The sequence below is a fragment of the Rhinolophus sinicus genome, chromosome 5 (assembly GCF_057876585.1).
Source record: "Rhinolophus sinicus isolate RSI-liver-muscle chromosome 5, RSI-T2T, whole genome shotgun sequence".
NCBI classification, from domain to species: domain Eukaryota; kingdom Metazoa; phylum Chordata; class Mammalia; order Chiroptera; family Rhinolophidae; genus Rhinolophus; species Rhinolophus sinicus.
Window position 1 is genome coordinate 82,363,975 of NC_142505.1, and position 26,293 is coordinate 82,390,267.

The 26,293-nt window shown below is 46.5% G+C and overlaps 4 protein-coding genes across 10 annotated transcripts in view; 2 read left to right on the forward strand and 2 right to left on the reverse strand.

Moving 5' to 3' along the window:
* Positions 1-5,740, forward strand: part of ANKHD1 (ankyrin repeat and KH domain containing 1) — a 104,077-nt gene extending 98,337 nt beyond the window's left edge. For 2 of the 3 annotated variants that reach the window (XM_019740240.2, XM_074313638.1), the window contains 5 exons: positions 1,955-2,131; positions 3,232-3,432; positions 3,969-4,144; positions 4,832-4,996; positions 5,257-5,740. In XM_019740240.2, coding sequence (XP_019595799.2) covers positions 1,955-2,131; positions 3,232-3,432; positions 3,969-4,144; positions 4,832-4,996; positions 5,257-5,316 — 779 coding nt within the window. In that variant the 3' untranslated portion in view covers positions 5,317-5,740. Of the gene's footprint in view, positions 1-1,954; positions 2,132-3,180; positions 3,433-3,968; positions 4,145-4,831; positions 4,997-5,256 lie in introns of all 3 variants that reach the window. The other variant, XM_019740239.2, reaches the window with a different exon arrangement.
* A 2,422-nt stretch (positions 5,741-8,162) lies between these two features.
* EIF4EBP3 (eukaryotic translation initiation factor 4E binding protein 3) lies at positions 8,163-13,153 on the forward strand. Of its 2 annotated transcripts, none has more exons than XM_088798660.1 (3): positions 8,163-11,518; positions 12,493-12,666; positions 12,814-13,153. In XM_088798660.1, coding segments are annotated over exons 1-3 (426 nt in total). In that variant the 5' UTR covers positions 8,163-11,267; the 3' UTR covers positions 12,815-13,153. The 2 variants fall into 2 exon arrangements, with proteins under 2 accessions (XP_088654786.1, XP_088654787.1); XM_088798661.1 differs by having other exon boundaries at positions 10,848-11,472.
* Positions 13,154-14,034: 881 nt separating this feature from the next.
* SRA1 (steroid receptor RNA activator 1) lies at positions 14,035-19,610 on the reverse strand. Its single transcript, XM_019740207.3, has 5 exons — positions 19,454-19,610; positions 19,202-19,327; positions 15,358-15,563; positions 14,640-14,748; positions 14,035-14,488 (listed from the first exon to the last, which is right to left on the reverse strand). Exons 1-5 carry the CDS (start codon positions 19,476-19,478, stop codon positions 14,283-14,285), a joined length of 672 nt encoding a protein of 223 aa, XP_019595766.2. The 5' UTR covers positions 19,479-19,610; the 3' UTR covers positions 14,035-14,282.
* On the reverse strand, positions 19,544-26,254 carry APBB3 (amyloid beta precursor protein binding family B member 3). 4 transcript variants are annotated; one of them, XM_088798651.1, is made up of 13 exons: positions 25,842-26,254; positions 25,399-25,562; positions 25,240-25,316; positions 24,646-24,706; positions 24,290-24,436; positions 24,037-24,164; positions 23,781-23,786; positions 23,517-23,631; positions 23,293-23,377; positions 22,961-23,044; positions 22,574-22,689; positions 22,252-22,443; positions 19,544-19,680 (listed from the first exon to the last, which is right to left on the reverse strand). In XM_088798651.1, exons 1-13 carry the CDS (start codon positions 26,227-26,229, stop codon positions 19,663-19,665), a joined length of 1,581 nt encoding a protein of 526 aa, XP_088654777.1. In that variant the 5' UTR covers positions 26,230-26,254; the 3' UTR covers positions 19,544-19,662. The 4 variants fall into 4 exon arrangements, with proteins under 4 accessions (XP_088654777.1, XP_019595801.3, XP_074169750.2 ...); XM_019740242.3 differs by lacking the exon at positions 19,544-19,680 and adding an exon at positions 20,266-20,822 and having other exon boundaries at positions 25,842-26,251; XM_088798652.1 differs by lacking the exon at positions 19,544-19,680 and adding an exon at positions 20,680-21,918.
* Positions 26,255-26,293: the final 39 nt, after the last annotated feature.

Below are 26,293 nucleotides of genomic sequence, written 5' to 3' on the forward strand. Positions count from 1 at the left end.
AGGCCCCAGGGTGAAAGAAGAGCTTATTGCCACTGCTCAGGCTGTGGTACAAAGTATTAATTCTTAACTTGACTGGTGCTAACTAATACGTTAATTTAGAATACCTTAGCCAGAGTTGGACTTCAGATCTCTCACATTCTAGTGTTTGAGTTCTTTGCACTCCGTGTCCTGGATCCCGGAAGATGTGCAGATGAGGAATGTCTGGAAAAAAGAAAACAGTCAAGGAAATCATCCATCTAGTTTGGTAGAAAACAAGGTTTTGGGACCTTAACTATTCAGATCCGTAACATCAAAATTATTTATTGCTAATTTAATAATAATTTAAAAAGCAAGCATTAATCCTTGCCCTTCTTTCTGGGGTCCAGGATTGATTAAGCTTAACCTCATTTCTTAACTACTTGTATGGTTTCTTTTGTTGACGGCCTTCTTTCATGGCTGTAGTTTGCTCTCCTGGTTTATAGGTAAGAAATGGTAATACTTAAGAAGATGGGAAAGGATGTGAAAAAAATGAAATCCTCAAATGCTTCTGGTGTAAAGTTAAAATGGTGCAGCCACTTTGGAAAAGGTTTGGCAGTTCCTCAAAAAGTTAAACAGAGTTACCATATGATCCAGTAATTCTACTCCTTGGTATACCCAAGAGAAAACATATGTCTACACACACACAAAAAATTGTAGAATGCAAACTAGATAAAAACTCTGATATAGTTTGCAGCTATTGATTTTTTTTTTTTTATCAGATGGAATACTGTCACTATCTTTAGTACATAAATGTCCATAGCAGGATTATGCCTGATGGCCAACGTGGAAACAACCTAATGTCCCTCAACTGATGAATGTGGTTGTCTATGTAATGAGAGATTATTTTCATTATAATATATATAATCATGTATTAATATACAATGTCTACATAATGAGATATAATAGAAAGAAAGGAGGTACTGATTTATGCTACAACGTGAACTTTGAAAACAGTATGCTAAGTGAAAGAAGCCAGTCACAAAAGACCACATATTGTATGATTCCATTTATGTGAAATTTTTAGAACAGGCAATCTATAGAAACAGAGTAGTATGTTAGTGGTTGCTTAGAGGTGGAGATATGGGATAAAAGACAACCGAGACTGACAGGTACAGAGTTCCTTTTAGGGTAGACAAAAATGTACTAAAATTGATTGTGATTGCTGCACCACCCTGTGAAAATACTAAAAGCCTTTGAATTGTGTACTTTAAACAGATGAGTAAGACCTGCTTAGGAGATGTTTTGAAGTTTTGACCATGTTGATATTAACTACTTTTTCCTGAAATGAGCACCTGTAATCCTTTTCCAGACCCTTGTTTATTTTCCCAAATAAGTTCTCCAGAGAAAGTAATGGAATTTGAGAGAAGACTGCTAAATTTAGACTTATGCAAACGAGATAAAAACTTTGATATAGTTTGCAGCTGTTGATTTTTTTTTTTAATCAGGTGGAGTACTGAAAATATATTTAGTTTAATAGTATGCTTTTCCTCCTTGTTAGGAAGTAAACATTAGTAGGTTTTGTTATTCATCTCCCATAGGAAATGACTATAGTTATATAGATAACGTAGCTGTACTTTGAGATTTGCCACACAAGGGAAAGCAGAAATTATTGATGGATACCACTTAGTTACAACATGCTCTCATTCAAGTCCTCTCCAGTGAAAGCTGAGATGTATCCAGAACATACGCCAGGTGGCTACCATTCTTAAACATTGGACTCACTTTTCTATATCTAGTGCTGTTTGGTGATATTCTTCTAGACTGCAAGAAAAAAATGGGTTTGGGCTACATTGTATCTCATAAATGGATTCTTTTCTGCTGTGATCTACAAAATTAACTGCATGCTTTCTTCTTTTTAAAAAGGAATTAAGTGAACCTTGGACTTTCCATTTTAAAGCCTTGGCTAATTGGATGTTTTGGACCTGCTTTATTTCAGGGTTACCATCCATTGACCCATCAGGCAGCTCCCCATCCTCCTCTTCTGCTCCTCTGACAAGTTTTTCCGGCATACCAGGAACACGTGTTTTCCTTCAAGGGCCAGCTCCTGTTGGGACCCCTAGTTTCAACAGACAACATTTTTCTCCCCATCCTTGGACAAGCGCCTCAAACTCATGTAGGGATCCTAGAGGAACTCATCCCAAAGAGTCTTGAATAAGTTATTAAACCATTTGTTTCAGGAAACACTATATTGTAACTTCAGTAATCTAAATGGTATGCAGGTACCCAAGGTTTGTATTGCAGTCATGTCAAAAATGGTCAGTCATTAGAAGGATAGAAAACTTGAGAAGGGTCAAGCTATTCTTCTAAGCCAGACGTGTTTACGTTGGGGCATGGATCAAGAAGAGGTACTACAAGTAGTTTTGTAAAAGGACCTTTTGGGGCAGTATTGTGAAATAATTTCTTAAGTGTGAAAAGAAGTTGAATTTATGTATCTGGTCAGTTTGGTATATATCTGATCACTTATTTTTACATTTTAGGCAATCGTATTATTGCCATTCATAAGTAAAAGTATTCCTCTGTTCTGACTTAATTATATCAGTACTTAGAATAAATGAAGTTCTAACAGGACTTGAACAAGATTTGATTTTTTTTAATGAGCATCACGAGGTAGTTAGTGAGTACTGGCCCTTTTAACAATAAAAACTACCCATATTACCCGATGGTCCCATTAAGAAACAAAGCTGTGAATTGAATTCTGTGATGCTTTGCTAATATTTGACCTTTCTTCCTTATGGATAAAAAAGGCTGTAGAGAGGGAAAAAAGAAAACAACTAATAGGTATAAAGAGCCAAGCTGTTTTGCAGACAATATGCCAAGTACTGTGCAACATTGCCATTTAAGTTAATTTAAAATGGGACAATATATGATTTGAGAAGATTATTTAGATCTAGAGTAAGAATAAAGATGACCTTTTTTTCTTCTAATCTTGTTCAATTCAATCTGAAAATTATTTTAGACTATTTGTTTATACTTGTCATAGGCAGAGAAGTAGTATAGAATGTTTACAGAATTTTATATTCTCATTTGAATGAGCTTATAAAATTACAAAATTTTTCTTTACAGAACCTATGTTGTGGAATAGATCTTTCCAACAAGGTTTCTCATATTCTTATCACTAGTTTTTATATGTAATAAAACAATAGAGAAATATTTTGCCACCAGGTGACTCTCCTATTCCATCTGTTTCTTCGGGATCATCTTCACCTCTTTCAGCCACTTCTGCCCCACCAACCTTGGGCCAACCAAAAGGAGGCAATGCCAGTCAGGATCGGAAGATACCTCCCCCAATCGGAACAGAGAGACTGGCCCGGATTCGGCAAGGAGGGTCTGTCGCACAAGCCCCTGTGGGGACCAGTTTTGTCGCTCCTGTTGGACACAGTGGAATCTGGTCATTTGGTGTCAACGCTATGTCAGGTACAGTTCTCTTGCCCTCTCTTTGTAGGGGTATCTCAAGTAAGTTGTGGGATTTTGCTATTAAAACTTAGTTCCATAAAAACAATGTAGTTCCTACATTTAACCATCAGTAGGGGTGTTTTTACTTTTGAAGAATTCAATTCAGTCTCAGACTCTGGAATGTTAGTTTGGATTACATGTAACATGTATAATAATAATGTATAATACATACAAAATAATATAGAGTTGATTAGAAGTAAAAGATTCAAAGCATATTCCTTTCCGTCTTAAGCTTTTCCGTGTAGAACGGGACAATCAGTTGAGTTCTTTTAGGGAGCACTTAAAGAACAAGGTCGAGTATTTGGGGTATTCAGAGGACTTCACCCAGTTTTCCAGGAACTTGTTTTTTTCAGTTTGCAAAGGTTGTCATGAATGTGCCCTGAGCTCTTCAGAAGAATAATTTTAATAAAATTTAGTATGAAAAAAGATCAAGTGGTAATGTTTTTGTTATTTTATCCAAATAAACATCAAACCCTGTTCTCAATTCTTCTTTCCAGAAGGCTTATCAGGTTGGTCACAGTCTGTGATAGGGAACCATCCAATGCATCAACCATTATCAGACCCAAGCACATTCTCCCAGCATCAGCCAATGGAGAGAGATGATTCTGGAATGGTAGCCCCCTCTAACATTTTTCATCAGCCTATGGCAAGCAGTTTTGTGGATTTTTCTAAAGTGAGTTGACTAACATCATTGTAACTTATTTAATACTTCGCCAGCCAATGCAGTCACATGTTAAGGGATAGTTTGTATTGATATAATTCTTCCTGTTGGTGGAACTAATTTGTTTCCGTGACTTTGCCAGATCTTTTACCCAATTTCACGAGTAGATCATGTTGTCCACAGTGATTTGTCCTCAAACTATCCTACAGATACCCCCATCCTCCTAAAACACCTGAGAGGTTTGGGTTTTGCTGCCACAGCTTTGAGGGAGGGCTCTGCCCCTCAAAAAGCTGGCTGTGAGCTCCCCATTGCCCTCTTGTCTGCTCTGAGAGCTTCCCGGTTGCCGTAAAGCCAGATAATGGCTGTAAGCAATCGTGAGCGTTCCCCTTTTCGTCTTAACATAAGCTTCTTAGTGAAATTAAAATATGGGAAAGTTGAGGTTATTATATGTGTTCATCAAATATGGGAAATTTCCTGATGATTTGATCCTGAATTTAGTTGTTGTTTTTTTCTCTCTTCTCATTGAGAAGTTTTGCTGATGCAGAGAACCACTTTTGGTTTCTCAGCAGTGTACAGTGTTGTATTTACAGGATCCTCTGGAGTTCTTTGAATGAAGGAAACTAGAGAGATCTAAGATGGTATTATGGAATCATCATTTATAATTACTTCATGGTTAATCCTTTCTTTCTGCTGTTTTAGGGTCTGCCAATTTCCATGTATGGAGGCACCATAATACCCTCTCATCCTCAACTTGCTGATGTGCCAGGAGGCCCACTGTTTAATGGACTTCACAACCCAGATCCTGCTTGGAACCCTATGATAAAAGTTATTCAAAATTCAACTGAATGCACTGATGCCCAGCAGGTAAAATGGACTTAATGCTCTTATTTTTCAGATTTGTCATGTCATTCTTTGGGTAGTGTAAGTTCTGAATATCAAAAGTCATAACATCTGAATCTGACTTAAGTTTTTCAATATCAAGATGATGCTACTAAACATTTTATTTCATGTATGTGTGTTCTCCCGAGGCAGAAACAGTGAATTGCCATTGCATTTATATATTCATTTTGTAAATGTCGAAAGATTCCTAATTAGAAATTCCAATTTTTCCTCCCCCTTTTCAGATTTGGCCTGGCACGTGGGCACCTCATATTGGAAACATGCATCTCAAATATGTCAACTAAGTTAGAAGGTCTTACTCTTTAGCCTTGTTTGAGAAACCTATGACCTTGGAAGAACCCTGGGGATTTTTTTTTTTTTTTAATGTGCCTAACTAAGAAATTTTCTCTGAGGCTTTAGCAATGGAAATTTGATTGCCCATTGTATAAGAAAAAAGTGATTTCCTATCCATCTGATTATGTTCTCTGGTTAGTTTAGCCATTTTGAACTTAGTGCTTTTGGCTAAACATACTGAATGCTACTTGTATGCAGAAAAGAATTAGATGATTACATGTTTCAACCTTTTAGGGTGGTAAATACATGTACAGTTGTTTACATACTTAAAAGGAAAAAGTTGAGTAAATTTCTTGTCATATAGTGGCTCTACTTAATGTAGCCTGTATTAATGTGAAATATTTACCAGAATATTCAATAAAAAGATGAACAGTGTTTAGAAGTGGGGTGTGATCCTTTCAGTGGTCATGCAGATACCACCCAGTCTACAATCATATTGAACCAGGTTGGGCTTCTCACATTTTACACTTTTGAGTCCATTCTTAGACTGCCTTGAAAAAGCACTTTTAAGACTAGTTATATACTTGTTAAACATTCCTTATTATTTTATAAACGAGCAAGTTTCAAGCCCCTGCAATGTATCTCACCTGACATTAGCAGATAGGCCATAGACAGGTTTAGTTCTTTATGGATCATGAGTATGTCAATAAGAACAATAGGATTTCAATCAGATGACACTGAACAAACTTAGGGACACCCAGGTCATCAACTTCAGGTTCCTTTTGTGCTTCCTGACTTTTTTCTGTAAATATTTTGGTTTTAGGTGTTCTACATTTTATCATTTTATTCGGGTTGGGACATAGGAGGGAGCGGGGTGGGGGGGGGAGGTGACTCCTGTAATTCTGTTACATTGTTGAATCAGCTGAGTAATGTTTATAAACACGTGACTAATTCTGGGCTGAGTTCCATGGCCCCACGTTTGAAGAGCCAATATGTTTAACAAGCTAAACACAGGAACACTAGAATGGATTGCTTTGGCCAAACCATAGGCTTTGCCAAGAATCTGATGCAATAGGAAAGGAAAAACTATCCCACTGAAAAGAACAGTCATCAACTTATTCATGTTTTAATATAGTTGAATTTCCTGGTCTTATGTATAGGCAGTCTAAAAAAGAAAACAAGAAAACGTTTTAGAGAAGCCAAAGCACATATCAAGGCAAAGAAGGATGCACAGAAAAATAGTAACTAGGGGCAGAACCATACAAGCAGCACTTTTCTTCTCTCATACCAACAGGAGTTCTTAATCTTTTCTTCTAGAACCACCACTAGATAAGACACACCATGTTTGTTCTGTGTTGGACATACCTGGTTCTTTTGTCTTCCATAACATCTTACATATGAGAGAGCTTCTTTAAGCTCATTTCTTATTTTCTATTTTGAATGGATTTGGAAAATATCACTGGTGTTGAAACTACTGCCTTTGTAGTGTTTGATAACCATATCAAGTGTTCTCAAGAGATCCCCTTACCATGAGGGGGAAATAAGACCCCTTGGATCACCTACAGGTCTTGCTGTTTCCACTTACTACTGAAAAATAAATAAATAAATCACCTAATAGTGAAATGAATGAAACATATTAGTGAGAGATGATATTAAGTAAATTATTCAGTGGGACAAAAAGGTGAGTTTTGTTCTATCTTAACTGTCTACAATACATTTGAATTATCTGGAAGAGCCCTTTACCCTATCTTCTACCCCTTGAGGACAACAGAATGAAACATTTTAGTTCAAGAACTAGAACCCATGAGGAGGCAATTAGGAGAAATTTCTAGTAGGATTAGGAAGAAACAGGAGCTATGCACTTGGTAGTCGTTATCTAGAATACCCTCTTCCCTGCCCTCTTACCAGCACTGCCTTCTTTTCTTTCTATTTGGATCCCAGTAGCCTATTCCTCACCCCATTTTGCCTGCCACAATTTCTTCTTCTTCTGTCTTGCCTTTTCCTGGCATTACTTTACTGCTTTTCACCAACCTGAACCTTGGATTAAATTTAGCTCAGGTAAGAACTTAATTACTTTCAAAATTACAAGGGATTTGGGGGGAGGCAGGATGGCTACAGTGAAACAATAGTCAGGGCCTAAATTCTATTTTCATTTCTGCCACTTGAAGCTGTATGACCTTAGGCAAGTAACTTCTCATTTCTGGGCTTCACTTTCCTCATCTGAAAATGAAATTGAACATAAGTGAACTCCAAGGAGTCTCCTAGGTCTCACACAGATTTTCTTCTTTTTCTTGTGAATGAGAACATATGGTATGAAAATACTGAAAGCCACTAGATACAATGTTTACATTGCCGAGGTTTGAGGGGCCCCTACCATTGGTTCTCACAAGGAATCAAAAGCCCACTGTTATGGTGGCCAGTACTGATTTTGAGATTTTAGTGGAGACAGAAGAAAACTTTGCACATCCATAGTGTGCCCTCAAGTCATTAAGAAACATCCTGCTGAGGCATAAATCAAACCCTATGAAAATCACAACTCTTTCAAGGAATAAAAATATATCATCAAGGTTTCTGGACCCACTTATTTCTAGTAGTGTTCAATGTAAAAAAAAATTCCACTATCAATAAAAGTATTGATGTTTTAAGACCCTTTAAATCTATTGTGGCTACAGTGTGCTGACTTGCCCTTTTATAGGCCAGTCTGCTTCCTTCAGTCCCTGCTCTCAAAGGGGAAATCCCATCACCTCAGCTAACCAGACCGAAGAAGAGAGTTGGACAGCCAATGGTGGTACCTCCTAATCAGAGGTAAGAAATCTCAGTGAAACTACAGTTTCCATCTGTTCTTATACATTCTGGTCAAATCTTTCTCCCAACCTCAAAATTAGTGCATGAGGGGACCATCCTCAGTTTTAGGTAGCTTGTAGAAGGGAAAGGCTGGTCATATTATATTTTCAAGCCAAACAGAGAGGAGTATTTAGTTTGCACGGTTCTGTCCCACTGTTTAAGTAAGACCTTTGGACCACATTGTAAACCAGGAAGAGGCAAACAAGCCTGTAGGAAAACAGCTCCTGAACATCTTGTTCTCTAACTAGCCCTAGATGTCTTCTATCAAGAAGTGGAGCTGGTTGTGACGTCTTCCAGTGAACCCTGTCCTGGAATGAGGGACTCTGTCTGATAACACTGCATTTTCTATTCATTCTCAAAGATTTGTCACCATTTGCCAACAGGAAGTTTCCTTTACTTTCTCTCTCTCCTGTTAGGAAATGAGTAAGAGAAAAATGGTTTTAAATATCTAAAACTTAAGAGTATGACCACGTTAAAAAAAACACACAGCAGGAACCTGAAACTTGAGACCTAATTTGGAAAACAAGATCATAAATCTAATGATCAGATTGCAAACCTGTTTTGTGATTACTTTTTACCTGTTTTACTTTGATGGTATTGCTGAGTCCAAAGTACAGTCGTCCCTTGGTATACACGGGGGATTGGTTCCAGGACCCTCCTCCGTAGATACCCAAATTTGAGATACTCATGTCCCTTATATAAAATGTCATAGAACAATGCACGATTAGCCCTGTGGATTCAAAATGTGGAGATATAAAAGGCCAACTGTATAGAAAAAAATCTGCATATAAGTGGACCTGCACATTTCAAACTCAAGTTGTTCAAGGGTCAACTGTAATTTGCCTAGTGGTAGAGACCTGATATTCCCTTGTAGGTTTAGTCAGATTTCTGGGGTTGGGGCCTGGGCATAGGTTTGTTGTTTGTTTTGTTTTTAAGCTCCCACACTCTAATAAATAGGTAATCAGTGTTGATCCTCTGATTTAAACTTTTGGTCCTTCATCCAGGTTGCATGGATGATGAATCTGGCTTTCTCTCTAAAGCCAACTGCCTATTGCCTAGTTCCCCAGCCCTTATAGCACACAGCATCTCAAGAAAAGTAAGCTTCTACCAGCAGTCTTATAGTAGTAGTACGTGCTGCTGTTGTTTTGTAGTAGAGATTAATAGAAAAGAGACCTCACTTCCATATTGATCCTTCTTGAAAACCTTTGACACTTCTCTCCTAGTTCTCCTACTCTGGCTGGTCTTTCTCGGACTCTTTTGGAATCCTCTTCCTCTACTACCCCTTAAATAAATGTTGACGTGCCCAAGCCTCTTCTTTCACTGTATCTTCTCCGCTGGTGATCCTATCCCTCACTCTTGGATTTCATTCCATTCAGATCTGAATCACTAGCCCAGAGCTCTCTGAGCTTCAGACCAGTATATCTAGCTCCTTACTGTGCTTCTCCATCTGAGCATTCCACACACATCATACATTCCCAGTATAAGGTAGTCCCTTCCCCTTGTTTTACCTATTACATTACATGGTACGACTAGCTACCAAGACTCTGAAGGCAGGAGATTGGGAATTACCCTAACTTATCTCCCTCTCCCTCGCTCCATCCTTAATCAGTCACCTTTATCCTTCCTCCTCTGTATGTCTGACTCCCTCTCCCACCCCCACTCCCACCCCCCACACACACACTTCTCTCCATCATCACAGTCCTGCCCTTTTGCCCACTCCATTTCACTAGGCTAGAGTCTTCACCTTCAATCTCACTGTCCTCTATCCCATCCCCTACTCCCCGGGAACAGACTATTTACTCACTTTGCTTAAAAGCTGATTTGTCATAGATGTCTCCTCACAATCTACTTCCCAAGCCTTACCCTCCAGACCTGCTAAGACACTTCATTTAGGCATACACCACTTTTTAAGAGGTCAGAAACCTTTTTGGAACATAAAATGTACACATCCTTGCTCCCTGAAGTGTGCTTTTAAGGACCTGCTCACCTACGGGTCTGCATCACCCAGGATCTTATTAAAAACCTAGAATCTCAGGTCCCACCCCAGACTTCCTGTATCAGAATCTTCATTTTTAACAAGTTCTTCAGGTGATTTATGTGCACATTAAAGTTTGAGCAGCACTAACTTATAAAATAGTCTTTTTTAAATTAACAAGTGAAAAAATCAGAGGTAAGGGAAAATCGGATAAAGCCAGAGCTTATGTAATATTGATAAATGCATGAGGTCAGGTGGTCAATACTTCATTTGGGGGGTCGGGGTGGAGGTATACTGATTTTGAGGAAGCCAAACAGGACAACCAGATCAAGTGGAGGTTTTTAGTGTATATCGGCACTAGACTTAGTACTTACTTTCTCATCACCTCTCCTGCCTCCTTTCACATCACTGTGTCTGCATCAAAAATCTTCTAAGGCCAGACTCTGATCTTCCTTTCCAGAGGTCTAGAGACCAAGCCCTCCTCACCAGCCCCCTGCCCTTCCTTAGTTTCCTGAGGTTACTTAGGTGTGACAGAGATCAAAGAGCAGGCTTCTCCTACCCCTCAACCTTTATAAGTCCAGGTATCACTTCTTCCAGAAAGCCCACCCTCCCTCCCTGCCCTTCCCCTTCTAGCTGTGCTCCACGCCATAGAGGCATTTTTCATCCTGTATTCTCATTGATTAACGGGAGGCAGTACACAGCTGTGTTGAAGGGCAGAGGCCCTGGAATCAGATACACTCGGGTCTAAATGCCAGCTCCTCCTCCTACAAGATACGTGCCTTTGAACCAGTTACTTAACCTCTCTGGGCTTTATTTTCCTGACCTGTAAAATGTGGCTAATGATAGTGGTTTACTGTCCAAAACTGTTGAGAAGAATGGGTGAATTAATTAATCCATGTGACTTGTGCCGTACCTTACCAGTCCCCAAACCACCAGCTGCGAGAGGTGAATAGTAAAAAGCTGAGCGGTTGTAGCACTCAAGAGGCCGGCTGGCCAATGTTGAACCAAAAGGAACTCCAGGTCCGTGCGGCCCGGAACTCCTTCCAACTTTTGCAGAGCCGAGGGCATGCTCCCTCGCGGATAGGGCGGGACCTTTGGGTTGAGTGACGGCGGGTGGACCGCCCCGGGCGTGACGTAGTCCTGATGTTGTTGCTGCGGTCGCACGTGGTCGACCGAGTACGTCTCAGACTCTGCTGCGCTCCGGGACCTCAGCACCAGTCGCTTGCCTTCCTGCTCGTCCTGTTCGCTATGTCCACATCAAGCTGCCCGATTCCCGGGGGCAGAGATCGGCTGCCCGACTGCTACAGCACCACGCCGGGGGGCACGCTATACGCCACTACCCCGGGAGGTCAGCGGGCCGGGCTGGGGTCCGCAGGCAGCGGGCAAGCCAGCGCGTGCGTGCTGTCGCGGGGTGTGGGTGGGGAGGTACGGGCCTTGGACTCGTCCACAGTCCCCTCTACAGATTGTAGTTTAGGGCGGAGGAGCGGGAGCCGAAGCCTAGTTTCCGGGTGATTCTGGGCTGAAATCCTCACTGGCCTGGGCTCCGGGCGCCTTGTTCACCCGCCCCTGCCAACTTTGCCGCCCCGGAATAGGAGCCGAGGCCCCAACTGAGCGTGGCCTCAGCGGGAAGCATCAGGTTTTGCAAAGCAGCTAGAGCAGGTGGGGCAGTTGGGGACTGGGGCTTTGGGTATCTGTGGCTGGCTGGTTGGGCGAGCAATCTGGGAGCATGAAGCTAGCTGCTGGACTCCCAGCTAGAGTTCCTCCTGCCACGTGGGGGCCGAGGGCTGGGCGGAGAACAAGAGCAGGGCCCTTTGAGGACACGATTCTGTGCCAAGTTCCTTTAGGTGGGGCTGAGCCTGATAGGACTTGGGAGGGGTCAGGATAAGAACATTATGTCCCTGTTTCATGGGGAACACAGCTCCTCCCTGCATGGTATCAGAGCCCGGGTGGCAGCACTGGGTGAACCGCCTTCACATCTGCTGTTTGGCTTCCTGATCCAACTGAGGCTGGAGGTCGAGGCCCCACCTTGTGAACCAAAGCAGTGAAGTCGCTGAGCTGGAGAGGAGTAGCCTGCAGTACCTGAGCTCCAAGTTCAGTGCTCCTTCTAGAACCGACTTGAAGCTCCCCTAAACCAAAAGCTCCTGCCTCGACCAGCTGGGATGTCCCCATTGCTTAGCCACATCTTGGTTAAGCCTGGAAGTCTTAGTGCTGTGAAGGCTAGTCATCCGAGATCCTGGCTGGGCTGTAGAGCAGTAGCCCTTTAAAACAGGGAAATGTGACCCCCAGGTCCCTAAAAAGCCTGTATCAGGGCCCCAAACAGCTCTCTACCCAAGCTTCTGCCACTTACTTAGCCCCTGCCCCTTGACAGGCACCAGGATCATCTACGACCGAAAGTTCCTGCTGGAGTGCAAGAACTCACCCATTGCCCGGACACCCCCCTGCTGCCTCCCTCAGATTCCCGGGGTCACAACTCCTCCAACAGCCCCACCCTCCAAGCTGGAGGAGCTGAAGGAGCAGAAGGAGACAGAGGAAGAGACACCTGGTAAGGAAAGCAGGACCTACCTAAAATTAAGAAATGCCTTTGATTCTAAATGCCCTGAATAAGTAGAGTGGGGGCTCAATTCCAAAGGGTTTCTACACTGAGACTGACACTCAGCCCAGCAACCAGTCCTGCCTTTTCTCTCTCCAGATGACGCACAATTTGAAATGGACATCTAATCCAGTTAAGATGACCCGTGTATGGACTTAGAGGAATCCCTCGTGCCGCTGCTGCCACCTCTTCCTGGGGTATCCAACGGCCAACTGGCCTCGTCTAATCTGGAAGGGAGTGACTTGGTTCTGGGCCTCCCTTAGTTCTGAGGCAGCTAGACCAGGGATAGGAGTGGGCAACTTGCCAAGCCCTTAGCTCTACTTTCTTTGGTCTGTAGGCACTCCTCTCAACCCCCAGCCCTCTATGCTCAGGGGCTGAGGCAGGGCCTGGGGGGTGGAGTGTGTCATTTTCTGACTGCTTAGTAAAACATTCAAAGAAATGCCTTGGCTCCAGTGTTCTCAATGCTGATCTTCCCATCTCAGCCCCACAGCTAATGGCTCCAGCAGACCTGGCTAGGACCAGAGGTCCCCGGTCCCTGCCCAGCTCTGGTTGGTCCAACTTCCAGTGCAAATCAGAGCCAGCCTTGGCAGGCTACAGGAGCTGCCAAACCATAAACAGCAGTAGCCTGTTCCAGCCTTTCCAGGAAGCAGCCTTCCTGGAATCAGGCTGCTCCAGTAATCCCTATCCTGACGAGGGATAAGAGAGGCGCTGCCCCAGCCTCTTAGCCTTCTCCTCCCTCCCGTCTCTCCCCATGCCTTTTCTGCCTCCCACCTACAAGTACCAATCCCTTTATTCCAACACTGAAAACCTGTACCAGCTCTTCTCACAGGCCCCCTCCACCTGGTTCTGTTGTCCTCAAAGGGTTAGAAGAGACCTTAAAGCCCCAAGTGAGGCAGTTTATTTGGTAAGTCAGATTAAGGAGTCATAATCATGCCCCCCCCACAAAGGAAAAAAAGGCACGATCCCGTATCTCAGCAATCTGGTCTTTTTCTCCTTCAATTTATACAGCTATGTTTTAATCTCTGATTCTAATCTCCATAGCACTTGCATACCTCAAGGGTGATACAGTAAAAATAGAGCAGTCTCCTTTTCTTGACAGAAAATTCTCCCCATGCTATTTGAACCTCTGTTCTCATGCTGAAATGAAATCATCCAAAGATAGGGCTACTCAGCCCAGCAAGGGATGTACATTGAGATCTCATTTAGGAAAAAGCAGCAGACTGTACTCTGCTCATTCTTAGCAAGGCCATTCATGATGAATGAAGAGCAGAGGTTTTTAGGGTACACAGGGAGCAGGGAAGTCAAGGACACCAGGAGGGATCAGTATGGCACAGGGAGGCCTCATCTACCTGGGACCCACCAGTGAGATTTTATTGAAATGCATATGTTATGGGTAATAAGTGACCTCCTTGTGACCCAGGTGGGGCCTCTTCCCCTGAGGTGAGTCAGGCCAGGGACCCCAATCGGGCAGAGAGTCTCCCAAGTGGTAAGAGGGAGCCAAGTGAGAGAAGGCCTCCCATGCCGAGGCATAGCAGACGGTGTGAGGCGAGTCTGGGGAACCCAAAGGATTATGGAGTCTGTTGCCCGTCTGATACGGTCTGGTTCTCCTCAGCTCTGGATGTCTCTTCATCGGCTTCCTCCTCTGAAGACAGATTCCTCTTTTCTGCAATTAATCTTTTAACTCCCACCATCCACTGACTGACTTCAGTCACGTGGTCAACCATGAGCGAGCGGTGAATGTCATCTGCTGCGTCCCACTGGTGGCTTGAAAGCTCTGAGGAGAGAGAGACTGAGAAAGCAGTCGGGGCAAAAGACATAGCTCCCACTCTTCCCCTCCCAACCAGTCAAAAATCTCAGCACCTACTCCAGCTCAGCCAGCCATGCCAGGATGAGGGACTTAGTTCTAACGAGGGACCCACCCATACCTAGCACCAGCAGAGCCATCCTGTTCTTTACAGGCGTTGACAGCTTCCCTCCAGCCCACTGTTCCTGCAGCAGAGCCAGGCGTCGGCTGATGTCATCACATACTTGCTTCTGAGAGATAGAAAGTCCGTCCGAGTCAGTGCTATCAGTTCAGCCAGGGCAGGGGAACCGTTCTCTCTGGCCCGGGAACTTGACACTTAATCTTAAAAGTTCTAGTTCTTTACCCAAAGGTTAGAGGCCCCACTGAGAATCTGATGAAACCTATGGAATTTCTTCCTAAGAAAAATGCCTGTAAGGCTAGAAATTTTAAATTTCCAGAGTTTCTCAGACCCCCAGAAACTCATTCTATAGTGCTACTTAGCCTCAGTTCCCTTGCCTCCAGAGAACTTAACAGTAAAAGGGGGTTCCCCCCTCTCTCCTTGAGCACATCAGCAGGGTCTGCTCTAAATGGCCTAGAGGTATGGAAATCAGGCTTGTCACCATCACTAATGGGAGTTGAATTAAGCTTCTTCTACTGACTGGGTCTGCAGAAATCCCTTGAACCCTCCTGAAATCCTGTGTCATTTTTCTGGGAAGTCCTTAGCAGATTCCAAAGAGGCCTGTAAGTCAGGGTTGAGCACCACTGCCCATAGGGTCAGAGGATCTACTTTGGGAGCCATACTTGCATCTGGCTGTCGATAAGAACCCTTCCCATCACCCCACTGATGTGCCAGGGCTTGCCTTTGTATGGCCACGGCAGTCCTCCAATGCCTGTTCCAAAGGTTTCAGCACGTCTTCCAGCAGAGCCTCACACTCAATGACTGGTGACTCAGTGGGCTCCACACTGGAGGCAGGATAGCTCCCCACAGGTGGGGGCCCAGAAGCCTTACTTGAAGGAGGTGGAGGCCCCACTGGGGGGGCCCCAGGAGAAGTCTCTGAGCTGGGGACTGAAAAGGTAAAGTAGGATCAAGCAAGCATGGCTGAAATAGGCACGAAGCTCAACTCTTTAACTTCATGCATTCTAAGGAGGGCTACTCTGTGAGACATTCATTCAAAAATGGATATTCATGAAGTCCCTACTATGTGCCAGACAATGTGCAAGGCACCAGAGATAGAATAGTAAACCAGACAGATCAGGTTCCTGACCTCAGAGAGCTTAAATTCGGGGGTGGGGGCACAAGAAAATTACCAATTATGTTGCATGCTACAAAGATGAAGTGATAAAGGAATAAAGGGACCTACCTAGACTGCTCGAGGCCTTCTGAGGTGACATCTGAGTTTATCCCAGCCCACTCACTAGGTGACGTCTGGCAAGTTACTTTTAACCTCTGAGCATGGGTTCCTCTTGTGTAAAATGGGGATATTATAGTAATGAGCACTTATTTTACAGGGTTGCAATGCTTAAGAATATAGGTGCAGCTGCTTGGTTAGAGTGTAGCAAAAAGTGCTCACAAAGTTAAGACCTGATCAGTGAAGGGCAGTGCCCAAGAGCCAGGAAAAGTCAAGATGTTTGTTCCATATGCTCTCTGAAAAACTGATGAGAATCGGTCAAGAATGGAGGCAGGGACACCAGCTGTGGGGTTAATGGAATAGCCCGGGAAAGAGGGTGCTGGTGGACTTGAGTGAAAGACTAGCTGAGGGGAAAATGAAGTGGTCAGATTTAGGAGGAGGTAGCAACAGGACTTGGTGGATTGAGGGTGAGGGAGAGGAGTCAAAGATGACTCTTGGTTTCTGACTTTGGTAATAGGATGGTGGAACCACTACAGGAAAAGAAGACTGGGGGCAAAAAGTCAAGAATTTACTCTTAGGCATCAACATGGATAATTAATTCATCTAATAATTTGGCCTTTTGGTGTCTTGACCTCCTCACCTCCAGTGATCATTTTCTACCCTTTTTTTCAGCCTCTCATTCCCCTCTGCCATGTTCTCAATAACACTGTACCACCTCCAAAACCACTCCTACTCTTCCAGCTAGCTACTCAGATTTCACCATGCATTAAAATCACTCCCTTATTATAAACACCTCACTTACCCCTCCCATTGTCCCACTTTCCTGGTAAACCCAGCTTGCCTGCACTTGTTGGGGAGAAAAACAACCATGCTGAGGAGTAAATTCATGGCTACAGATTTTAAAAGGCATCCAATGCTGCCTGGAAATCCTACACTTTGCCTTGTTTTTCTACTCTTCAGAACTATTTTCACAACTTATTTTCTCTAAACTTCCTACTTTCTTTTCCTTTCCCTGCCATCTCTACTTCTAACCCTGCCTCATATTTCACTGAGAAAGTAGAAGTCATTAAACAGAAAGTCTTATCTTCTCACTACCAGTTATATTAACCCACCCGCATCAGTGGCCACTTTCCTCCTCCTCTAACAGATGAAAGGTTCCTGCTATCAGAGGCCATCTCTCCAGCTGAACTCTGCACCCCAGCCTCTTGCCTTCTCTAGGCTTCCGTCGTGCAATTATCCCTTTTCTCCTGCCATCAGTTGTCCCACTACTGAGCCATCCTGTCTGCAACAGACTCGCTCCAGTGTATACTATCTTAAAAGCAAAAGCCCTCCCTTTCTTAGCATTCCTCCTTCAGGTAACCCCGCGCCCCCATTTCTTATCTGCTTCACAGCAGAATTTCTTGAATGAGCTGTCTATGTATAGTTACTTCTCTCCCTCTTTTCACATTCTCTCCTCGGCCCAGTCCAGCTGGGTTTTTGCGCTTATCACTCCATAGACTGCTTTTTAGGGTCATCAGTCATCGCTATGTGTGTCAAAACTTTTCTCTTACTTGACCTCCTAGCAGCATTCATTATGGTTGAGTCAAGATTTGATTCTCTCCCAGAGTCAATTTTACTTTTGTTCTTACATCTTTGGCTATTTTCCAGTCTCCTTTGCTAATTCCTTCTCGACTCAGCCTTAGGGCTCTGTCCTGGATCCTCTTTGGGCCTCTATCCACATCCTTAAGGAGACTTAAGTAACCTTCGTCATGTCCCTGACATCGAGTACCATCCATATGATGGTGATTCGTTTCTGTAATTATGGCCTACATCACTCCCCAAAATAGCAGCCCAAATTTAACATGGCCAAGACAGAAAGCTTGCCTTCCCTCTCTCCCTAAAACCAGTATTCTCCAGGCTTCCCATATCAATGAACAATACCAGCCAGTTCCTCAAGCAAAAATTCAAGTTACATTGATTCTTCTTAACCTCACCTCCTATATATACTCATTCCTGACTTTCTCCATAATATATTCCATATTCATCAATTCCTACCACCTCCAGTATTCCCATTCGTGTCCAGATCATCATTAAATCTTGCCTATGTTACCATAAAAGCCTCTTAATTTGACTTTCCACAAATTCCCTAAAATCTTCCATGTTTTGTTTTTTAACGTAAATCAGTCATTATTTCTCAATCTGGGAAGATTTTGCCTCCAGGAAAAATGCATGAAGACACCTTTAGCTATCCCAACTAGAGGGGTGCTACTGGCATCTAGTGGGTAGAGGTCAGGGATGCTGCAAACATTCTACAGTGTACAGGACAGTCCCTCATGACAATTATCTGGTCCAAAATAATTATCTGGTCAATAGTGCCAAGGTTAAGAAACTAGCTTATATCATTCCATTGCAGTGTTACAGTGTGGAAAATAAAGGGGTGCTAAGAGAGCTGAATCAGCCTCTTTCTCAGGGCCACAGCCCTACCTATTGGCATGGGAAATGCTCACAGAAAAAGGCAGCCCTCTAAACTTTTCAGTGGCTTCCAAATTTACATAGATTAAAACAAAACCCACTATGAACTGGGCACTACCTACTACTTATCTCTATCCCTAGCCCACTGTGCACTAGCTACGAGGTATTCCTTCATTCTCTGAATTTGCCAAACTTGTTCACAAGGCCTTTGTACTATTTCCAGTATCTGGGACACACTAACACCTAATCTCTGCGTAAATAGCTTTTAATCATCATTCAGATTCCAGCTTAAATGTCAGCCCCTCAGGCACCTAATTCAGTTTCCTGGTCACTCTCACATCACGTTTTATTTCTCTGCAGAGCCCGTATACTATTTCATTTGTCTGTCTCCAAAGCTAGAGTGTGGACTCCATGAAAGTTGAAACCTTTTTGTCTTCTTTAGTGCTGTCTAGTTCGCCCTTAAACACTGCCTGGCTCATAGTTGGTGCTCAGTAGATGATAACAAATGAATGAATGCATCAGTGAATGGATAACACATTAGGTCTGAGATGTTTATTATATAGCCAAGTGACGGTGTAGAACAAATGGATATGCCGCTATGGTATTATGGATAGAGATCCAGGTTGAAAATAAAATTTGAAAGTAATTTGAGACTAAAAACTATATTAAAACCATAGGTCTGGATGAGATCAATTTGGATAAATGCATAGAAATATTCTTTTGAAACCAAAGTACCACTATTGACCTGGGCAGTAGAAGAGCTTCGAAAAGGGCCTGCCCTGAGGCCCTTTCTGGAACTCCAACCTCTTAGACTCCTCAGGGGCGCAAAAAGGGCCCCCAGGACAAGCTAATCCCTGGCACCACCCATTCTCCGCCGCTCTCTGCACTCAAGGCCCCCACGCACCTCTGGGGGCTCCATCCGGGGGTGCAGCGACCCTCTTGGTGAGCGGAGTGCGCTTGGGTCCCCCGGCCTGGGTCTGCAGCCCGTAGGAAAACTGCGGCGGGTCGTTCCAGCCGCGCTCCTTGTTGCCTGCGGAGGGGAGGGCATGTGTGAAGGGAGCCGCGGGGAGATGGAGGGTACTGACTCCGCCTCGCTACCGCCCCCCGCCCGGGCAGGGTGCAGGACCCAGCGCCCGCGGAGCGCTACCGCGCTCACCCGGCTTCACGTACAGCTCCGCCATCTCCGCTTCCGCACGGCCAGCGGGGCAGCGCGTCACTTCCGGAGCGGCCGCCAACCGTAGTTGCTCCGGGGCGCCCCGCCCTGGCTGGTTCCTTGGAGCCTTCCTGGTTGGACGGTTGTTCAAAAACGCCGAGAGCCGGTGCGGGGATCTCGCATCCACTCCCTAAGGGACTCGAAATCTCCAACTAAAATTGCACCGGTCCCTGATCACAAGGCAACAAACGGGGCTGTCTTCCAGGAGGCGGCGCTCTAGGAGCCCTAGTCCCCGGTGTCCAGTCTCTCCACTTGTTTCTCTCAGGAGCAACTTGAAACCAGCAGCAGCTCCTGCCCCACATAGGCCCCTCTGTGATCTAACCAGGGAGGCCTCTAGAACCTCACCTCTGACCACTGCCCTGCACATTTATACTGTCTAGGCTTCGTAACTGGTACAGAATTCCGTCAGTACTCAGATGTCAACTCTTCAGGAAGCCTAGTACTGCTTCAGGCCAGGTTATGTCTCTCATCTGAGCTCCCACAACCGTCTTCGGATTTCCTAGTACTACATATATCTTGCATCTTGTTTATTTGACCTTGTTTCTCTCCCTTTCAGACAGAAAGTGAAAACCCTATTTTATTACATCCCCAGTGCCTAGCTTAGTGCCTGGCACAGAGAAAACCTTAGAAAATATATTTGTTGAATGAAGTCAGACTTCCATCAGGCAGCTACCACCAACAAGCACCGACACACTCGCTTCATACAGGTGGTTAATCCCCCAGCCCTGTCCCAGGCCCAATATACTCACACCCAGTGAGGTCACTGAGGGATTTTTATTTGTACTGATTTTGCTATAAAGTGTTGCTGAGGTAGAGCCAACTGTCCAGGGCTGTACAGGGGCAAGGAACACAGGAGGGACCCAGGGGAAAGACAGCCAGGGGCCTAGGTTGTGGTGCAGGGCCTCTCAGTCGCCCAAAGAAACAATAATTTGGGCAATAAATACAGAGTGTGCAAGGTCAGAGGGGCAGGCAGAGAAGGGGGTGGGGCGGCGAGAGGCTGCAGGCCCTGGAGAATGAAGGGGTACAGAGTTGGGCATGGACCCAAAACCTCTTTCCCCAGTCCTCCCAGATCAATTTAGGGCATATGGAGCAGAGAGGGTTTCAACCGGAAGGCATCAAGAAAAGAGAAGATGCCCCGCTTTCGAGGGGCTGTCCCTGCACCCCCAACCCCTCCTTTCAGCAAGGGGAGAGGCAGGGGACCTCCTGGGGAGTCCACAGAGCTGGTCCACTTGAGCCGCAGACGGGCACGGGCCTGGGCACCCCATGCCTTGCCTCGAGCTGCAGAGGCCACAAGACACTTCTGGTACTGAACCTAGGGAGAAGGGGAATGTGAGGATCCAGCTCCTCTCTGCCCCTGGACGCCCTGAAAAGTTTCTGCAGGCCAAGGCTTCGGTTCATATGAGGCTTGTAGTCTGCCACATCGGAGCCTGTGCAGCATTCCCAGGTAGCTCAATAACAAAAACATAAAACTTGGCATTTACTAAGCATTAAGGAGGGCTGGACACTGTGCTAAATGCTTTGTATAATGTAACATAACTATCAGGTGTTATTATCCCCATTTTGCAAATGAGGAAATTGCGATTTAGAGAACACATGACTTACTCAAGGTCGCTTAGCCAGAAAATGGCAGAACCGGGATTCAAACCTAATTCTGACTGCAGAACTTGTGCTCTTAAACCACACCTACCACTATGTTGACTCTCCTCTATCTCTCATTGGAGTGCCTGGCCCCTGACAAAGTGGATTCCCTAGTCAAGGGAAGAGTCTATAACCCAAATCCCAGTCCCTATGTAACTACCCCAATTTTCTCTCATTTGAACTCAACAGGATTCTAAATGGTCTTCCTACTTATGTCTCCCAAATCGTTCACCGATACTTCCTGATCCACAAACCTGACCTCACTGTCCTGCTCAAAACCTTTCAAAGGCTCAAAGTGTCTCAGGATAAAATATACTCATCACCCTGACCAGTAAGTTCTTCCATGACCTGGTTTCTACCTTTTCTCACTCCCTCTCCCCTTGCATTCCAGAGCTTTTCAGATAACTCTAATCCACTAACATCTCTCTCGCCTTCACAGCTGAGGTTCCCTGTACTTGGCACACCTTCTGTACCTTCTGTCCTACTCCCTTCACCTCGCTAACTTCTCCTTAGACCTTCAACTCTCAGTTTACTATCACTTCTTTCAGGTAGCCTTCTTGAACCCCTGAAGCGGCCATCTCCATCATCCTGTGGTGTACCACTTCCTTCTGGTCTGTCCCTGCTCTTACCTAAGGCTGTGCCCTCATACCACTGAATTCCCAGGGTCACATCCAGTGCCTGGTACCCTGCAGAAACTCATATTTGTTGAATGAGTAAGCTGAAGAGTGCGAGGTCCAATACTCAAATGCCCACAGATATCAGGTAATAACCTAAATGAGACAAAAAGGAAAGACAATACCCACCCTACAGGGCACAGCCCTACATAATTCCAGCTGAATGTTGAAATGTATGCATGTGGATCTAGTGGCAGAGCTTCTGATATTTTAAGAGAAACAGGAATAACAATTATGTGAAATGTCATAGTCTTTAAATAGGCAACTCATAAAAGCTTATTGAAAACAGCATGAGGGCCAAAACAGTGAACCATAGTCAGCCCTGGGATCACTGGTTTGTGATTTCTGGAGAGGTTGCCAATCCTGAGCCCGTCACCAGTACAAAGCAAAATGCAGCGTAACCCCACCCACCATGCCCACCCAACTCACCATGCAAGCAGCCTGCACAGCTTCAGAGAGTCCCCCTGCGTGGGGCTGGCACCAGAAGGCCGCGCACTGGAAGCTCTGACGGCCCAGATCAGCAATGAGGCCAAAGGTGTGTGGGTCGCGGCCAACACCGATAAAGGTCACAAGGCGCACAGGGCACTGCCACAGTGGCTCCTCCTCTGCACCGGCCTCTGCCTGCCCACACCAGGCCTAGTCACCAGAGGGCCAGCCACTGGCTGGACCCACTGAGCTCTTCTAGCAGCAAGCAATGACCCCCAACATCCCTGCCCACCCCTCCGCAGCCCCCAACTTCACCACCTGGTACCTGAATGGGATGTGCAGTCATGAGAGAGTCAGACACACTGAGCATGGCAGGGACCCAGGCATCCCGGTCTCCCCGGGTGGTGAGGATACCAATGGCCTCGTTCAGCACATCCATGCCTACGGGGTACATTTGCACCGTGGTGTCTCCCAGACATAAAGAAGGAGGGATCTGCAGGGGGTGTCTAGACCCCTCTCACTGACTTGGGATTCAACGAGATGGGAAGAGAATATCCGGGGCTGGGCTTAGAATCCTGGGTTGGAAGGGTGGTACTTTCCAGGCTGTGTAGGACCATGGAAGCGCGCTGAGAAATAGTGGTAGACCCTACCTCACCTACCTTCCCCTTGCCTTAGGCAGCCTGCCACCCCCTCTAGCCCGCTCAGTCCTCACCCATGGCTTTGGTGACTGGCAGGGTCCCCATGTACAGTGCCTCGTACTTCTGAGCAGCCTGGCTCACCGCATCCAGCAGCTCCGCTGAAAATATACACCAAGCTGGGCTGGGCGCTCTCTCAATCACCCCTTCCCCCACCTTTCTGAGAGAGCTGGAGCTAGCAGAAGATAAAGGAAAGACCACAGATGTGCCTCCAATTTAGGGCCTAGAATCCCTGGGACCAGGACACATCAGAAGTCCCGTATCTGCAGGGAAGTACCAAATAACCAGGACTCCCTCATCTTTCACCAAAACAGCCTGTTGCTGCAATGCAGCACCTCCCTCCCCATACCTTGCCGTGGCAGGTCTTCAGGGGAGATGGGATCGAGGGAACAGCAAGGGGAATCACCACTGACCCTTACTCGCTCTGACAAGATCTGAAAAACAACGCAGCTAGCTTGAGGTGCACGGAGAGAGGAATGGAGGTAAGGGAGCCAATACCACCCTGCCGCAACCGCCTTGGCAACTTCAGACCCAGCTCCATCCCACATTCTCTACCCCATTCCTGGCTCTTACCTGGGCACAGAGCCCATGTAGGGCACTGGCAATGGCCTTGGCAGGGACGTCACAGCGAAACACATGGCACTTGAGCATACAGCTGTCTTTGTCACCCGCCACAAAAGCGAAGTCCCTGGCAGGTCAGAGATGGGGCTGGGGTAGAAGCTGGGTAGGGGCAGGGACATGTAGTGCTTGCAGGAGGCTAGAAAGTCATGCAAGGGATATGGCAGGGATGGACAGGGAGATCAGCGCTGGGGCTGAAGGCACCTGGCTGTAACTCACCTGTCACTGTTCCGGAAGCATGTGGGAGCACAGGAGAGAATCAGCCCAGACTCTCAGGCTCTCCCCCATTCGTCCCTGCTGAGCTGGGCCCACCCTCCCCAAGCAGGGCTGGACCAGGCAGGGGAGGCAGAGCTTGGGTCGATGTCAGAGGATCTGTGTTCGGGGGTTCAAGTACAGGGGATCAGCATCAGTGGGGAGCACAGCCTGCAGGGGGAGGAAGGAGCAACTTTCACTTGGGGGGATGTAAGGTCCTCACCGGCCCTTGGAGCTGCCCACACCCCATACACGGATGTGCACCAGAGGATGGCAGTGGATCAGGCTGTGGTCCAGGGGATTCACCAGACTCATGGCATCCTTCTTCAGGATCATCAGCATGTTTTGGCCCTGCCAAGGACAGAGGGCAGCCCGGAGCTCAGATAAAGGTGGTCGCCATGGCATATAGGCAATTCAGGGACAACGACCTCTGCTTTCAACTTGGGCTGAACCCCTTGAAGAGCTGGCCAGCTCACCTCGCCCCAGGCACCATCTGGGGGTTGGCTCCGGCTGCGGGTCTGGGCCAGCTGCTGGATGCAGTTATTTACTGCAATACTGCTCTTCCCTGGTACCAGGTCCTCTTCGGGTACCTCTACCCAGCCCAGAGAGCGGACTGCAAAGCACTGACGGGTTGGGAGAAAGGACAGGAGGGCCCTGAGTGAGCAGAAGTGCAGTAGTGTGGAAGATACCACAGGCTCCACACATATAAACCCTCTGATGCCCCCTCCCTTCACCCTTGATCATCTCTGCTCAGCCCAATCCCACCCCTGACCTTCCCCTTGGTCCCTCCCCAATGCCGAGTGAGAGTGAGAGGGTGGAGACGCTCCACTACCTTAGCCCCTGGCTCCATGCTCTGGATGTAGGATTCCTCACCATACCAGGACAAAGAGTTACTGGAACAGAGCAGAGCTGGTAAGGGGATCACACTTCCTACAGAAGGGACATTGGTGAGGCCCAGACTATTTAATGGGCACAAGATGTGGGATAAGACCCAGAATATAGTGTCCCAAATATAAAACCAGAGTAGGACAGGGCCCAGGACATATTAAATAAATGTAACATAAAGAGTGTGACTTCGAATTTGAGGACACAGGACATATAATAAAAGTTGCAAACATGGAGCAGGATCGAAAATGTGAACCACAGCCCCAAATCAGGATGAGACCCTAGAACACAGGATGGGAACCTCCATGGACAGAGCCCAGGACAGTGGCCAAGGTCTAGAACATGATGTCAGGACCCAGAATATGGAAAAGAACATGTGGCAAAAGACAGAGTTTGGAACTCAAAATGCTGAGAGTCAAGCACATGGGACAGAGCCAAGAACAAAGGACAGCGTCTAGAACCTGGGCTGGAAAGCAGACTGTAGGTCCAGCTGCATCTTTGAGTGCCAAGCCTTTCATTTTTCTTAGCCTATCCCTGTTACCTCTGATCCAGTGAGCTCTCCAGGCTGGAGAAGGATCTCCCCTTGGGGGGCCGAAGTCCCCAAATCCCTTCTGTCCTCTGTAGAGAGGGGACTAGGTCAGTGTAGCAGCAGGCTTAGGTCCATACATGGCCTCAGGCCCCATCCTCACACTCCACCTACCGTGCCTGGGTCCTCTGCATCTCCTGGCTCCCAGGTGGGGCGCTGCCACTGGGTGCTACCGCTAGGTACGTGCCAATAATAAGTACCTGCAGCATCGTGGATCTTCCTCCAGCCAGGGGGCAGGCCTGGCTCCCCTTCCAGACTCTGGTCCCCCCACAAGTCATCTACAGGAACATGGAATGTGAAGGGGGAACACGGGATTGGAGAGGAAAGGCATATTCGTAGGTTCAGAATAACACCTAATCAACCCTTATGCTGGAGGTCCAGGCTGACGGTCCAGGCTCCCAATCTTGGATATTGCAGCGCAAATATAAGGGTTTATTTGTGTCCTGATTCTCACCTAGAGACGACCCCTTCCCTGTCTTTGAGCCTCGGGGTAGCCTTTCGCGCTCCCTCATCCCCTTTCAGCTCCCAGTCCTCCCACCGGGCCCCTCCGTGCACACCATCGCAGTTGACCAGAATGATGGCCAGCATGTAATCCTTGCCCAGCATAGCCCCAGCCGCGTCGCCGCCGGTCTCCACTCTCAGTCCGGCTCGACCTCCGAAGCTGGTGCGCCTACAAGCCCTGCCTCTCTGCGCCGGAGTCAGCCGCGCCAGCAGGCGCCGCACAAATACGAGGCGGGGCAGCGGCCGGGTCCCGGGGTTGGAAAAGGACGGGCCTGAGCAGCACCGCCCTCCCAGGGATGGCGCGTGCAAACAGGCGTCCGAATCTCTGAATGGTGAGCGATTCCGTGCGTGGGCCGGGGGGAGGAGCACCGTGGGCAGCAAACCGCTGACACCACCGCGCAAGTATGAGCTCATCAAGCGGCGGGTGACCAACGAGGCGAACATGGGCCGCGCGCAGGCGCGCACGAATGAGATCATCACGCCCAGGTCGTGTGCGCGCGCGCGCACG